This window comes from Heterocephalus glaber, unplaced genomic scaffold (genome assembly GCF_053883595.1).
Source record: "Heterocephalus glaber isolate CG9 unplaced genomic scaffold, H.glaber_assembly_v1.0 deba00001504, whole genome shotgun sequence".
NCBI lineage: Eukaryota > Metazoa > Chordata > Mammalia > Rodentia > Bathyergidae > Heterocephalus > Heterocephalus glaber.
This window is the reverse complement of record NW_028258324.1, coordinates 60246218-60262042: the sequence shown is the minus strand read 5'-3', so window position 1 is coordinate 60262042 and position 15825 is coordinate 60246218. Positions and strand designations below refer to the sequence as shown.

Sequence of the window (15825 nt, the reverse complement as noted above, 5' to 3'; positions counted from 1 at the left end):
CCGCAGCAAAGTGGCCATGCCAGACTCTCAGCCCGCTCTCCCCACTGTTCGGCAGCAGCTGAACCCGGAAGTAACAGCCCGGAAGTTCTGGGGAGGCCTCAGCCTGCTCCGCGTGCTGTGGTGCCTGCTCCCGCAGACGGGTTACGTGCACCCTGATGAGTTCTTCCAGTCGCCGGAGGTCATGGCAGGTAACTCCCACTTGTGACCGGCTGGGGCGGGAGCTGGAGTGGGGAAGCCACGTGTGCTATGTGCAGAGGACCAGGATCCCAGGACCAGGGGCCGGAAGCGGGCACTTCACACCAGGCTCCTTGGTGTTTTCCTGCTGGAACTTCTAGTTGGGCTTTCCCAGGAGCTTGGGAAGCTGGCACACAGATGCCATCTGATGATGCTTTTCCACATAGGTTCAAAGGAATGAGGGACCCAGAGACAGGCTGCTCTGAGCAGAACTGACTGCTCGGCAGTGGGAGGCACACAGTTGGGGGCCTTTCAGATGCTTTGGGCAGTGGCTTCCTTCTCTGGTGCAAGGTGGCTGCTTGCGCTCCAGACATCAGGTCTTAATGTCTTTCCAGCCAACAGAACACGAGATGGGCATGCCTACTCCTTCAGGGTCACATTTTGCAAGTCACAGGCTTTTTGCCTGTCCCACTGGTCAGAATGTATTACATAACTACACCTTATGGCATAACCTCAGTTACAAAAGAAAGCTGAGAGATATAGTGTTTACATTTCCCAAATACCCAGCTAAAGAGACTAATGACAAAGGGAGGAAAAGTATTTGGGAGGCCTCCAACTATCTCTGCCAGGGGCTCAATAGTTTGATTTGTTTTGTTTTTTATTTTTTTGTACCAGGGATCAAACTCAGGACCTTGCGCTTGAGAGGCAGGCACAGTGCCACTGAGCTACATCCCTGGGTGATTTGGTTTTTAAATTGAAAAGTTCAATCTTTTTTCCTGCACATTTTGTTTTTTGTTTTTTGTTTTCTGAGACAGAGTCTTGCCATGTAGCCCAGGCTGTCCTTGAACTCTTCTTTAAGTTTGTTTGTTTGTTTGTTTATTTTTGGTACCAGGGATCAAACTCAGAACCTTGCATTTTTGAGGCAGGTGGCGAAACCACTGAGCTAAATCCCTGGCCCTGGCCTTGAACTCTTAATGATCCTCATGCCAAGCCTCCTAAGTGCTGGGGTTACAGGCGTATGCCACCACACCTGGCCAGGAGTCTTATTAGAAACATTCAGCACTGGAAAGAAAATTAAAGTCACATTTGGTTGTAACCCATTCTCACCCCTCTTCTGAGTCACAATCACTGTCGCCGAGTGGGGTTCTGACTCTGACTTGGGAACCCTGAAATTCTGTGAGGAGGAAAGCCTCCCTGGTTCCTTCCCTTCCCCTGTCCAGGGTTCTTTCACCTCCTGTCCCCTCCATAGGGGGCCTTAACCTCCTGAGCATGATGGACCAGCACAAGCCTAGCACTTTAGCTCAGCACACATACGTAGCTGCAGTTCTACAGGTTAGAAGTCTTGCATGTGCTCACTACTCAGGAAATCCCAAGGTTGAAATCAAGGTGTAAACTGAGTGAGATAACACACACTTGTAATCCCAGCACTCAGGAGGCTGAGGCAGGAGGATCACTGTGAGTTTGAGGTCAGCCTGGGCTACATAGTGAAGTTAAGGTCAGCATGAATTACACAGCGAGATCCTGTCTTAAAACAAAAACAAGAATAGAAATCAAGGTATAGGCAGGACTGAGCCTGTCTAGAAGCCCTGGGGGGAAAATCCACTTGCAAAATCACCATTCCTGGCAGAATTTAGGTCAGTTCAACTAGGAGATCATGGCTCTTACTTCCTTGCCATCAGCTTTCGGGGGTCACCCACATCCCTGTCAGCAGCCTGTCGACTGTTAAGCTCGGGTGGACACAAATACTTCACATGCTGGAGAAGGGGCTGGTAAAGGGCTGGAACATGAGAGGATTAAATCACAGGTATGGAATCCCCCCTGGTACCCAAGTCGGGGATTATACAGGCTGTGCCCGCCACACCCAAGCCTGGCGCTGGCTCACCTGCCTCTCTGCTCTCCGCAGAGGACATCCTGGGTGTGCAGGCCACGCGGCCCTGGGAGTTCTATGCCAGCAGCTCCTGCCGCACCGCAGTCTTCCCACTGCTGACTTCTGGCTCTGCCTTCTGGGTACTCCGGCTCTGGGAGGAGCTGGGGCTGTGGCCAGGCCCCGTGAGTGGCTACGCGCTGCTGGTAGGACCCCGGCTTCTCCTCACCGCCCTCTCCTTTGCCCTGGACCGGGCTGTGTACCACCTGGCCCCACTGTGGGGCGCAGATCGCTGGCGTGCCCTGGTCCTGCTGTCCGGGTCCTACGTCACCCTGGTGTTCTATACCAGGACCTTCTCCAATGCCATCGAGGGGCTTCTCTTCACATGGCTGCTGGTGCTGGTATCCCCTCACCTGGCATGGTGCCTCACACCCAAGAAACCTGCCTCAGGCCCATGGTGGCACAGCTGCCTTCTTGGGGCTGTGGTGGCTGCTGGCTTCTTCAACCGGCCCACATTCCTGGCCTTCGCCCTGGTCCCCCTCCTCCTCTGGGGCCAGCGCGGAGCCCGGCAGCCCAGCTTGAAGTCCCTGGCCCAGGAGGGCCTGGCGCTACTCCCTGGGGCAGCCCTTGCCACAGGGGCCTTCGTGGCTGTGGACAGCTGGTACTTCTCCAGCCTCTCCAGGTCTAACAGCCTGGTCTTCACACCTGCCAACTTCCTGCGCTACAACCTGGATCCCCAAAACCTTGCCAGGCACGGCACACATACGCGGCTCACCCACCTGGCCCTCAATGGCTTCCTGCTCTTCGGGGTGCTGCACGCCCAGGCACTGCAGGCCTCATGGCAGCAGCTGCAAGTGGGCCTCCGGGTGTGGGCACAGATGGGCCTTGGGAGGGTGCCGGGCACCCTGAACTTGCTATCCAACCCCCGTGCATCCCTCCTCCTCCTCTACTTCGTGCCCCTGGCCCTGCTGTCTGCCTTCAGCCACCAGGAGGCTCGGTTCCTCATCCCCCTCCTCATCCCCCTAGTCCTGCTGTGCAGCCCACGGACCCACCCTGTGCCCTGGAAGGGCACCCTGGTCCTCTTCAATGCCATCGGTGCCCTCTTCTTCGGCTGCTTGCATCAGGGAGGCCTGGTACCCGGCCTGAGGGTCCTCGAGCAGGTGGTCCATGGCCCCGTGCGCCCAGGCCTGCCGACCCACTACACGCTCCTCTTCACTCGCACCTACATGCCGCCCCAGCACCTCCTGCACCTCCCAGGCTTCGAGTCACCCGTGGAGGTGGTGGACATGGGTGGGACTGAGGACTGGGTCCTGTGCCAAGCTGTGAAGAACTTCACCAGACAGCCGGCTTGCCAGGTGGCCGGTGGGCCATGGCTCTGCCGCCTCTTTGTGGTGATGCCTGGGACCACCAGGCACATCGTGGAGAAGTGCAGCTTCCCTCTCAAGAACCAGACACTCGTGTTTCCCCACCTGACCCTGGAGGACCCACCGAGCCTGTCCTCCCTGCTGAGTGGGGACTGGGGGGACCACCTTAGCTTGCACATCATGGAGCTGGAGGACATGCCTGAGGGTACAACACAGTAGTCACTGCCCAAGGTACGGCCGTAGAGGGGCCCTCCAGCTGGGCCAGACATGGGACAGGCCCTGGCCCCCCGCATTCCCACTGCCACCTCTCCCAGGCATGGCCATTGGTTGTTCTGCCTTCTGGGTGAGCCTGTGCTCTACTCAGACACCGTAGACCAGGCCTGTCACAGTCCTGATGCTAAGGTCCCCAAAGATCGGTGGTGTAACCAATGGCACCTAATGTCTGTCCCTAACCTATTGCTTCCAGCTACTGTTAATGTTTTAAATATATAGTAGTAACTGGTTGTGAATAAAAGATAATAAACTGCCAATGACAGTCCTGAGTGATCTCTCCCAGGTCACACTTCTTGCTCCTGTGACAATCCTTTGGCTTCCTAGGGTCAATCTGGCCTTGTAGGCACCTGGATGTGGTAGAGAACAGAGGGGTCTGATTCAGGGGACCCAGGTTCTAGTCCCTGCTCTGCCACTCACTGACTGTGATCTAGAGAAAGACCTTTCATCAGCCCACCCACCCTTCAATTTGTACCCAGAGCAGAGCACCTGTGAGGTGTCTGCCAACTAACACTGTCATTTCTGGGGTCCACACCACATGTCCCTGGCTTGACAGGCATGTTTCTCACAAATCTCTACCAGGGCATGGGATTTAGCTTACTGGTTCCACCGCCTGCCTTGAAAGGTCAAGGACTCGAGTTCGATCCCCGGTGCTGAAAACAAAAAACAAATCTCTTTACCCACAGAAATGAGAATTGTTATATTTAACACTACCATGGTGTCTGCTGTCCCAGTTTGGTTTTTGCCAAAACAAGTCACTCTGGAAATCTCCCCACTTTCCTCCACTCCTGTCCCTTAGAGGTGGTGGGAAACTCTCCAGCCATTTCTGCCCCTTGTCCTTAAGAATCATTCTCACAGCTGGGAATGTTGGTGCAGCCTTATAATCCCAGCACTCTGGGAGGCTGAGGCAGGAGACTGGAAGTTTGGGCTCAGCCTGGCTAACTTAGCAATTTAATGGGACCTTGCCTTAAAAGTAAAAAATAAAACGCCAGGGATGTAGCTCCATTTAAAGGCCCTAGGTTCAATTGCCAGTACCTACCCCTTCCCTCAAATAAAGGCTCTCCTTGCCAGGCGTGGTGGCTCATGCCTGTAATCCCAGCACTCAGCACTTGGGAGGCTGAGGCAGAAGGATTGCCAAAAGTTTGAAGCCAGCCTGGGCTACATAGTGAGTTCAAGACATGGCAAGACCGAGCCTTTTTAAAAAAAAAAAAAAAAAGGCTCTCCCAAAGGTTTGGGGCGTGGCTCAGTGGCAGAGTGCCTGGTTACTGCTCAGCTTGCTTGCAGTTCTGGGTTCAATCCTCAGTCCCCAAAGGGGAAAGTCTCAGGTCAAGGAGCCCAGCTGTCCTCTCTTCTCAGTTACACTGTGTGTCTTAGGGCCTCTCAACCTGGCCTAGTGGGAACCCTGAAAGCACAATGCTCAGGCAGCATCTGTAACCAGCCCAAAGAGTTTCCTAGATTGCATTGTAACAAGTGACAAGCCACAGAGGCAATTAGCAATGGTCAGCGCGAAAACAGGCCCTCTGTGTGAACTCCTCTTACCATGGCCCTGCGGCCCCGAGATTCCCAGCCCACCCCGCCCGAGAAGCACCACGCTCAGAACCATGACTCAGGTCACACTTTAATCAGGGAATGGCAGTGTGTCGTTCCGTCCTTCTTCCCTGCAGTCAGTGTCTGTCTACCAAGAGTTCGAGTCCCATCTGCGGGAGGCAGGCTCCGTCCGGGTGTGTCCACCGTCCGTGCCATGTCTGGGTGTCTGTCAGGGGCTTCTTCGGGGTCGTCCTCCACACGGTGCCCTTGGCCCGCTGCCAGGACGTCAGCTGGCGACAATCCGATCAGGACTCCTCAACCCCAAGGTCAGTGTTGGGCACCGAGGGAAAAGCAGGTGACCTCGGGCCGGCCCAGGCCGGCCTACGAGTTCGCGCCCGGGCCCCTCTGACTCCCTGGCGGCCCCGGGCGGTCGTGGAGGCCGCGCCGAAGCTCCCGGACGAAGGCGTCTCGGAATCTAGCCGCGCGGCGGCCCAGGTCGCCCGCGGGTCCCGCCGCGAGGGCCCGCAGGCGACGGGCCGCGTCCTGGCCATGCAGCTGTGCCTGGAGCAGCACGAAGGCCGTGAGCTGAGCCGCACGTCTGATGGGCCGCGACTCAGACAGCCGCTCCACCAGCTGCGGGCTGTGCAGCAGAGCGGCCAGCAGCCGCCTGAGAACCATACTCTTCCGCGCGCCCCGGAACCGCGAGCACTTTGCTCTACCTTCCCACCGGCCCCGCCACCCGAAGGACCTCTTCTGCGCCCGCGCCGGGTGATGAGGACACCGCTACGCGCGGATTGGTCGCACCCACTGCCACTGTGCAGCCGCCGTGCACGTTTCCGCTTCCGTCACCGCCAGAGCTCCTTAGCTGTTCACAGCGGCGAAGCAGCTTTCTCTACCTATTAGCATCATGTCAGGTGGCCTCTTGAAGGCGTTGCGCAGCGACTCCTACGTGGAGCTGAGCCAGTACCGGGACCAGCACTTTCGGGTAAGGCAGGCCGGGCCACGAGAGGAGCAGCCCTGGACCAGAACGCTGAAAGACGGGTTGGATTGGATTCATTGTCTCGTCTCCTTTTCGGCTGTTTTCACGAAACGCGAAGTGGGGTCCCCGTGCCTGCTGGAGAGGCGGGGGAATGGATGCCGGAAGGCCGTTTGGATATCCCTGAAAACACTTTATCTCTTGGAAGGGAGGGAATCTGAGACTCGGCTTCCCATTCCCTCGAAGCTGCTGTCTCAACTTGGCGACACTGTTGGTGCTTTGGAAAGTGTGTGGTGCGGGGCAGTGGGGAACCTTTCCGCCCCCTAGGGTATGCGATGACGCCTTGCTGACCCAGATGTTGATCATTCGCATTCTGCGTTTTGGCGCTTCTAGGTTTTTTCCTTCCGTACTGTAGGTTGAATCCAGGGCCTTCGCACTGAGCTACGTTTCCAAAATGCTGGGGTTGGCGATCCTCCTGCCTCAGCCTCTCAGAATGCTGGGATTACAAGTGTGCGCCACCACCCCCAGCTTCCTTTCTTTTTCTTTCTTTCTTTTTTTTTTTTTTTTTGGACCGGGGATCGAACTCGGGACCTTGCGCTTTCCTTTCTTTCTTTAGTAGGATAATCCTATATGCTGTGGGTGAGAGACACAAAGTTGAGTTCTGTTTTGCCCTTGGGAAGGCCTCTAAGTGGAGAGGTGTGTGGATGTCAAGGTTAGAGAATTGCTGGGTTTCAGAAGAGGGAAATTTTAATTTAGACTATGTCTCTGGAGTCTGTGGAGAAGTGGAAAGCTGCAGATACTCCAAGTGAGGTTTTCTGTATCAGCAAAAGCCAGGGTGACAGAATGAGGCGGCACAGATTAACACAATAACGTTTACTGAGTGCTGTTGCTGAGCCGGGGGTGGGGTCAGGGGTCTGCACCCAAAGAGCTCAGTCCTGTAGCAGGGATTCAAATCAAAATCAAAATCCAAAGCAGAAATGATAAGCAGAGAGGAGCTGTGAAGATTCAGAAGAGGGCTAAAATTCTCTTGTGACTGGGAAGGGAGCACATACAGAAGAGGTAGGTGTGGAGGATGTGTAAAATGTATTAGTGGGGTAGGGAAAAGAAATTTTGATTGAGGCCAAATTAAATTCACTCAGTTAACAATTTTTGTTTCTTGTTTTTTGTTCCGGGGATCGAACTCAGGACCTTGCCCTTGCCAGGCAGGTGAGGCTCCACTGAGCTAAATCCTTTCATTTGTTTTGTTTGAGGCAGGGTCTCACTGTGCAGTTCAGGCTGGCCCTGAGCTCATTATGTAGCCCAGGCTGGCCCTGAACTCACAGTGACCCTCCTGCCTCTGCCTCCAGAGTGCTAGGATTATAGGCCTGCACCACACCGGGCATTAAGTAGGCTCTTTAAATTGTAAGATTAACTTTGACTCTATTTGTGAACTTCTAGGGTGACAATGAAGAACAAGAAAAATTACTGAAGAAAAGTTGTACATTGTATGTCGGAAATCTTTCCTTTTACACAACCGAAGAACAAATTTATGAACTCTTCAGCAAAAGTGGTGACATAAAGAAGATCATTATGGGTCTGGATAAAATGAAGAAAACAGCATGTGGCTTCTGTTTTGTGGAGTATCCTTTCTGAGTGTGTAATGTTGCTGTTGAACCAGGACAGAACGTAGAGTAGTTGATTGCCTGTTTGTGAAAAACGAGGATATTAGCTTATTAATACCTCTACCTCTTCCTGTGTGTCCACACCCTAGTGTCACTTAAAGCTGGTAATACCTATATTTTATCTGAAATTCATGTTTTGTTCAAGGTTGATCCTTTGAGAAAAATGTCAAGAATATATGCCTTTGGTAGCTGGACATGGTGGCGAATGCCTGTAATCCCAGCAATTTGATTCTGCGAGTTCAGGGCCAGCCTGGGCTACATAGTGAGACCCCGTCTCAAAGAAAACAAAACCCAAAAAAGAATATATACCTTTGGGCCAGGGGTGTAGCTCAGGGTAGAGTGCTTGCTTAGTGTGGGTGAGGTCTGGAGTTTGATGTCCAGCACCCAAAAAACTGTTTGGTGTTAAAAGCCCAAATAACATAGTGAAAGTAAAATCTCCCTGTGACTCTGAGTCCTTAATTCCTTTCCCAGAGTTACTATATGTCTTGGAGTCTTTCCAGAAATAATCCTATAGATGTGTGGTGGTGTTTTTTTCTTAACCTGTCTTGGAGATTTTTCCATGTCAGCACATGCAGGTCTGCCTATTTGGGGGGGGGGGTCCTGGGGCTCGAACTCGGGTCCTTGCGCTTATGCAGCAGGCAGTGAAACCACTGAGCTAAATCCCCGGCCCAGGTCTGCCTATTTTTTAAAATGCTATAAAGTATTCCATTATGTAGCTGTAGATTGATTTTATAGGTAAAAACTTGAAAACTATATGTATATATACATTTTTACAGTATTGGGGATTGAATTTAGGGCCTTCACACTGAGCTACATTCAACCATAAACTTACGTATGTTTTTGAGATAGGGTCTAAGTCATTAAATTGTACAGGTTAGGCTTGAACTTGCAGTTTTCCTCAGCCTCCTACAGTGGTGGGGTAACGTGTGCACCACCACTCCTGGCTCAAAAAGTTCACAGGGCACAGGGACGGGAACAGTGAAAAACCAAAGGGCGCTACCTAGCAGATGATGAGTCTCTGAGAACCAGTGTTTCCATTTGCCTTGTAGGTCCAAGATCAGTACTTGAGGGTCCAGGATTTAGCTCAGTGGTTTTGACGCCTGCTGTGCAGGCACAAGGACCCGAGTTCGATCCCTGGTACCAAAAAAGAAAAAAAAAACAAGATCAGTACTTGGGATGGCAGATGCCCCAAAAGAGCAGCGGCTGTGGCTGGCTGGCTTTTTGGGGAGGTGGAGTTAACTGAGAATTGAACCCAGGGACTTTCCACTGACCTACATCCCTGGCCCTTTTATATTTATATACATGGTCTCACTAAGTTGCCCAGACTGGGCTCAAACTTGGGTCCTCCTGCCTCAGCCTCCCATAATTCTGGGATTACAGGTGTGCATAATCACATGCTAGCCATTTTCTGTTCTAGCATTCATTTTTTAAAAAAAAAACAAAAAAACTGAAGGTCTACTGTGTGACAGGCATTGTCTAGGTGCTAGATGCTAGAATTTCACCAAGTATTTCTCTGTCTGTGTAAGAGAGGAAAAAAAATCTAATCAGCATTTTCCAAAGCCAGCTACTAATCATTAAGTTTTTAAAATACTATCCCCCAAGTGGATTAATAGATTTGAGGACTACTAACTTGGGTGTTTATGGTTGCTCTTGAATATACAGTGCCCACTTTGAATGTCATAGTTTCTTGAGTAAGAAAAATACAGTTTGTACTCCAAGCCTAAACCTATTTTATATTTTCCAAGTCAAAATATGGAGTCGAGGCCAGGGATTTAGCTCAGTGGGGGCACGCCTGACTTGTAAGTGCAACGTCCTGAGTTCGATCCCTGGTACCAAAAAGAAAGAAACCCCAAACAAACCCTGGTTTTAAGTCGCCAGCATTGAAAAAAGAAGGGCAGTGGGACCAAGTAGGTATTAGCAGGAGGATCCAGGAAAACTTTAGCAGTGTAACCCTGGAAAAGTGTGAGTTTTTCCTCTGCTAAGTACCTGTGCAGGGTGACTTGTCTGAAACTCCATCTAGTTGTATTAAGTTTTATACTTTATTTATTGGATCATACTGTTATTCTTAATAGTTTAACTTCATTTAGACGTTGCCTCTTGTGTTTCCAAAACATCTGGAGCAATGCTAGTGTTCCTTAATGCTAACACCTTAGATACTACTCGAGAGCAGATGCAGAAAATGCCATGCGTTTCATAAATGGAACTCGTCTGGATGACAGGATCATTCGCACAGACTGGGATGCAGGCTTTAAGGAGGGCAGGCAGTATGGGCGCGGGCGATCTGGAGGCCAGGTATGCAGGGTTTGTGAGCTGACCCTTTGCCTGGGATTCCAGGCACTATAGGTATTTCCTCAGTTTGTAGTTACTTGCTATCCTTTTATCTACAACCCTGATGAAAACCACTTATTGGTTTGATAAACTGTATTTGAAACTTTGAGACAGTCGGTTGTGTACACTTCTACACAGAACTGCAGGAGCTAGGTGTTTGCCAACAGCAAGTGTTGCAAAATGCACTGGAATGATTTTTAAAATAGCCTGCTATGTATGTCCTCTTGTTGGAATGCTCATGGGTGTGTAAGGTTTGGCTCTTTGACATGGTTGTGGGAGGCATACTCATTACACCTGTCTCCTCTACACTAAGCTTTGTGTTCTTTCCCATTAAGGTTCGCGATGAATACCGGCAGGACTATGATGCAGGAAGAGGGGGTTATGGAAAACTTGCACAAAAGCAGTGAGTGGCAGGAGCCATATCAGTGCAAAATTCCCTCCCTCCCTCCTGGTAACTGCTGAAAAAGTTACCAGAACCATTTTCTGTTACCAGATCAAAAAGTGTGTTCCTTGTGGCTGGGGATGGAGTTCAGTTTCAGTTATAGAGCAAAAAGAAATGTGTTCCTCAGCAGCAGATTCAGCCTATGATGTTACTCTGTCAGCCAAAAATACACTTACAGGAAGACTAGAAAAATGTAAGTTTCTTTTCTGATGCTAGGGTCTAAGTAGGCTCATGATCTACACTGGAACTTGGAACAGTTCTTTTTTAAATTTGAAGTTTGCATGATGTAAAGTTTTTTAGGGTAAAATGGAGTTTTGCTATGTTGTATAGTTTTGCTGTAAATTAAGAAGAGTTGTCTGATAACTGCATTTGTTTTCTATGTTGAATTCTAATTTCTAAAGGCAAACTTTGACCTTCCTAAGTATTTGCACAAAAGCCTGAGGTCTCAGGACTCCCTCCACCCCAGTTCTGTGCTTTAGTGCAGGACTTGAGTTCTTCTAAATACATTTTTCAAAAGATGTGATGTTTTGCCTAAAACTAAAAAAGTCTAACATGGAGACCCCCAAAGAATTTATTTTGCATTTGTAAAGCAAGAGATGATTTATGTGAGTATAATTTTCCCTAATTAGAAAAAATACAAAATGTTTTCATCTAGCAAAAGAGCATCTTCCAACATCCAGTAGTACATGAAGGTTGTGGCTGGAGTTCGCTACGGTGAACATCTTTCATGTTAGACCAAGTGTGGTTTTCTCAGTCAATTCCAAACTGGTTATTGTAATTTTTTAAAGCACTGTTGATAGTTGTGAAGAAGAAACCATTTACAAACATCTAATGATACACTATTCATTTGTAGACATGTTTTTACACTGTACTTTGAACTAATTTATATTCTTTTGTAGTAAGATGTAACTCAGATTTCTAAAGGCCTTAAAACCAAAGATATTGGTTCTTATTTGTCTTTTGTAATAGATTACAATAAAGTTGGACCAACTTATTAAGTCTCTGATGTCCTGTTTCCTCACCTTTAAAGAAGGATGTGTCCTTCAAACCCTTTGTGTTCAGGACTGTAAATGAATCTAGGGGAGAATCTGAGTAATGTGCAGAATTTATGTGTCTATTTCAGTCTGACACAACAGTTACGGCTTCACATGAAGAGAAAACAGGAATGTTCTTGTGAAAGTGACAAAAGATGCACTAAGCAACCACTCATGGACTAGGTTAGTTTTCTAGAAAACGTACACTGTGGGTGACTGGAGGGAAAGGAGGTTGGGGTTGAATTAAGGAGACCTGATGTTTCTTTCTCGGGCTTGAGGATGCTAACATGACTCCTTTCGTTGCACCTTCATCCTTGTTTCTCTCAGGAACAGCATCTGACCTCTCACTTTAGACAAAGTGAGAACGCAGGCATGTGTATTGGCTGAGACTAGGGAATATCAGAATGGGTGAAACATCAGATGTAGCCAGACTGGGATCTGTAGAATTACTGGGTTCCGAAACATTACCTAAAGTAAGAAACGAGACTCAATCAAGAGTTCTGCCACCCAATATGGTTCCCACTTGCTACCTGTGTCTATTTAAGAAAAACTAAACATACAACTTCACAGTCACACTAACCACAATTTGGAGTGCTCAACAGACACAGACGGCCAGTGGTTGTTGTAGTGAATGCAAACGCAGAATATTTCTATCATTTCAGAAAATTCTGTTGGACAGTGTTGCTCTAAGGGCTGGCTGCTTAGTCCCTGTATGGTCACTGTCCTAAATGACCCTTCTTGGGCCGGGGATTTAGCTCAGTGGTTCCGGCGCCTGCCTCACAAGTGCAAGGTCCCGAATTCGATCCCCGGTACAAAAAAAACCAAAACACAAACAAAAAAAAACCGCAGACACTAAATGACCCTTCATGACTGTCATCAACAGGAAAGCGCACCACACAGTCCACACGGTATTCAACAAGAGAGAACACAAGTTTATAAAGGCATTTAGTTTATTCTTCAAAAAAATACTTTGCTAGAAGGGTTGAGCACTGTAACTTTACATGATCATAATTTTTAAATAAATTCTTTTTCTGACCAACAAGTCCCATTTAAGTGAACAACTTGTCTAGGTCTGTTTTTGTAACACCCAAATACAATTAGCACTTCTCAATGGTATTTCCTCTACAGGCCAGGAAGCAGTACCTAGCACATAATGAGATATGTGCTTCACGACAGCTGAGTATTGTGGTTTTTCACATGACTACACGGGGCAGGTAACTGGTTTTTGTCATTCATACTATTAATTCATTGTTTCTTGCCTAAAGGGTCATGACCCACCCAGACGCCTCAATCACTCCTAATCCAGGGAAGCAGTGAAACAACTGTACAGAAGAAAGGCATCTCAGATTAGGCAAGTGCTGGCTGTGTCCCAGTTAGGTGTTATTTTGTTCCAACTACAAATTCAAAATGACCAGGCTACTCCTACTCAATGGTAAGTAGAAAATGTAATGCCAAGCTGAAAATGTGATGGGATTATGGCAGCAGCTTGTTCTTTTCCCTTCCTTAAAGAGGCTAACTGAAAGTTGATTCTCTATGATTGAGAAAACTAAACGATGAATTAATCTACATTCATTACTATCGATTTAACAAAAGGAAAGCCCACTGGAAAGCAGCAGTGACAGCCTGCTAGGGCTGTCAAGGGAGAGGCCTGGGCAGCTTGTTGAAAGCTCATCACAAATGGCTCTGCATCTGTGCGTGGCCTGCTTGACCCCACTGGCACAGTCTGCTTCCCTTGGGTGCACCTACAGTTCATTCAGGGCCAGGCTGCTGACAGAAAAGCAGTGCTTCACTTCTCTCACCAACCGCCCAGAGTATATTTCAAAAATGCCTTTGTTACAAGGAAGCAATTGCTGCAAACATCCTGAAGAGACTTTCTAATCTAGGACTTCAGCTAAACAAAGGTTTATACCTAATCACAAGGAGAGAGGGAATAGCAACTCCGTGTGCCGAAACCATGAATGTTTCATGAACAACAGAAACATTTTATTTAAGAAAACAGAATAGCCACCATTTAGGCTAACCACACTGGGCAGCACACCCCAAGTTACCCCATTATGCTAGACATGAGTAGCTGGACTTGGAGAGCTCATGGGAGGTCTCTAAGCTTGTCCCTGTGCCTCAGTGCTGGGTGAGGCCCAGTTCTCAGGTTAAAAGGTGGCAGCCCAAGCTCTAGGCATTAGGGTTTTTTCAGGAGGGTGGGAGACGTGGCTCAATGGTATAGCATCTGTCAGGCTCTTGGGAGCCCTGGGTTCAATGCCCACCACCACCACCAAAAAAAAAGATTCTTCCAGAAACAATCCTTCCTGACTCCCCTGCATGACAAGTCTGGGAAGTGGTACATAACTTTCTCACTCTGAAGGAAAAGACATTTTGAATCAATAGCCTCAATACTGGCTACTTTGATACAGGTACTCAAAGAAAAGCCAAATGTCTTGCATATAAATTTTGAACAATCATACTTGCATAATTATGTCTGAAAACTTTTAAGAAGACATCTTCCCCATTCTGACTTGTCCTCTTTCCTAACAGTAACACAGCCTTACCTGTAGCAGCATAAAATGCCTCTGCTCCCAGGTTTTTAAGGACCTGACGCACAATAAGAAATATTGGCCTGGCCTTCTGCTGAGGAGTTTGAGTCTAGAGGACTCAGAAGTGGAAGGGCTTGGCTGGTATTGGAAGCCCTGCACATAAAACCCACCAGTCAGACTCAACCCTCAGCTGGGAGCAGGCAGCCCTGTCTCAGCCAGACCTGTGGCCAAGTTACACTTTTTGTTTTTTCAGCACTCCAAACCTACCCAGCAATAAGTTTAAGTGTCGTCTGCCATTTGCTTGGTTTTTTCTGTATAAGCCTCTCAGTTTCTTACATATACATTTTACTTCCCCAGATCAGAAAAGATAATTGGGTAAATTTACTATGAATCTTTCCATATTTCCTTTCCTTTCCAGATTACAGATGGAAGATCCATTGCTTTCATCCTAATCCAGCTAAGTATAGGGACAGGCCACTTTAGGGCCTGTCCCAGAAGACGAATTTCATTAGAAAGGAAAAAGCAAAGTTAGGACTGGGTGGGCAGAAGCCACACAAGCCTTGCACATTGCTGAGGTCACTAAAGACAGGAGAGAGACATTTCTAAGATATCTCCCAGGGAACCAAACTGTCTATTACCTCCCTTTCTCTCTGCCCACCTGCAAAAGACCTGGTTAGCCTACTGTTTTCAATGTATTTCAGACAGAAATGTAGTTGGTAAATTTTAATTTCTTCCACATGGAAGGCCACATAAGGGAAGTGACAACTTGCAGATTACTTCCAGAAAGGTTGAATTCTCATTTGACCATTAGTTTGGTGGTTGCTAAATTTTTTCACTAGTCAAAAACAAAAATCCAGGGACTTCAATGTCCCAGCAAAGGCCTTGATGAGCTTTAGGGTATGGACTGTAATTCCCAAGACCAAGACTAAAATCTCATTTGTTAAGATAACTGGCACCCAGGACGCTGCTTTCTGCTCAGACCCTGACTCTCCCCAAGCAGGCGCTGCAATGTCAGGAGCCTCTTCATGGACGGCTGCCCCAGGGGAAGTCAGCCAGAGGTGTGGCTGGCAAAGTAAACAGGACTGGCTCCATCAGGACCACTCCTCGATACCCCTTTTGCCCCAAGAAGCACCTACTACTCTGAGTTATGCTGTATCAAAAACATCTTGCATCTTCAGGTTCTGGAATTAAAATTTAAACCTGTATTCAGTTCACATCTAAGTTTCAAAAGTTGCACCAAATCTACTAGGCTTTTTTTTAATACTCTTCACTGCATGCTCTGTCTATATGCATGCGTTTGGATAATAAATATTAAATATGGGAGGGACACATGGAATCCACAAAATTAAAAATGAAACCAAAATGAACGTTAAAAAAGTACATGGTAGCTGGGGAAATGAGTAAGGGCAAAAATAAATTTGAGGTAACAGTAGTGGCCCAATACCACTGATTTGAAGTATCTGTAAAAATCCAAATAAGTGGAGATTCAAGTAATAAACCATCTGCTCCAACTTGGTCAGACTTTGCGAGTCCTCGCCGGGTTCAGTCCAGGAGCCGGCACTCACACAGCTCCTTGTAGATCCGCTTGCGTACGCGCGGCATGTCTTCCTGCGAAAACTGGAAAGGCTGCTCCAAGGCGAGGCACTTGCAGTACTGC

At 48.4% G+C, this 15825-nt stretch overlaps 4 protein-coding genes across 6 annotated transcripts in view; 2 read left to right on the top strand and 2 right to left on the bottom strand.

Moving 5' to 3' along the window:
* The first annotated feature begins 7 nt into the window (after positions 1 to 7).
* Pigz (phosphatidylinositol glycan anchor biosynthesis class Z (Gwada blood group)) lies at positions 8 to 3937 on the top strand. The gene is made up of 2 exons (XM_021255185.2): positions 8 to 188; positions 2078 to 3937. The coding sequence occupies exons 1-2, from the start codon at positions 17 to 19 to the stop codon at positions 3619 to 3621; spliced, it is 1716 nt and encodes a 571-aa protein (XP_021110844.1). The 5' UTR covers positions 8 to 16; the 3' UTR covers positions 3622 to 3937.
* A 1341-nt stretch (positions 3938 to 5278) lies between these two features.
* On the bottom strand, positions 5279 to 5981 carry Ncbp2as2 (NCBP2 antisense 2 (head to head)). Its single transcript, XM_087187004.1, has one exon. The coding sequence runs from the start codon at positions 5875 to 5877 to the stop codon at positions 5581 to 5583; it is 297 nt and encodes a 98-aa protein (XP_087043130.1). The 5' UTR covers positions 5878 to 5981; the 3' UTR covers positions 5279 to 5580.
* On the top strand, positions 5979 to 11600 carry Ncbp2 (nuclear cap binding protein subunit 2). Its single transcript, XM_004834716.2, has 4 exons — positions 5979 to 6184; positions 7613 to 7794; positions 9990 to 10128; positions 10500 to 11600. Exons 1-4 carry the CDS (start codon positions 6107 to 6109, stop codon positions 10569 to 10571), a joined length of 471 nt encoding a protein of 156 aa, XP_004834773.1. The 5' UTR covers positions 5979 to 6106; the 3' UTR covers positions 10572 to 11600.
* Positions 11164 to 15825, bottom strand: part of Senp5 (SUMO specific peptidase 5) — a 34684-nt gene continuing 30022 nt past the window's right edge. For all 3 annotated transcript variants that reach the window (XM_004834712.3, XM_004834714.3, XM_004834713.3), the window contains one exon: positions 11164 to 15821. In XM_004834712.3, the coding sequence (XP_004834769.2) occupies positions 15711 to 15821 (111 nt within the window). In that variant the 3' untranslated portion in view covers positions 11164 to 15710. The remainder of the gene's footprint in view (positions 15822 to 15825) is intronic.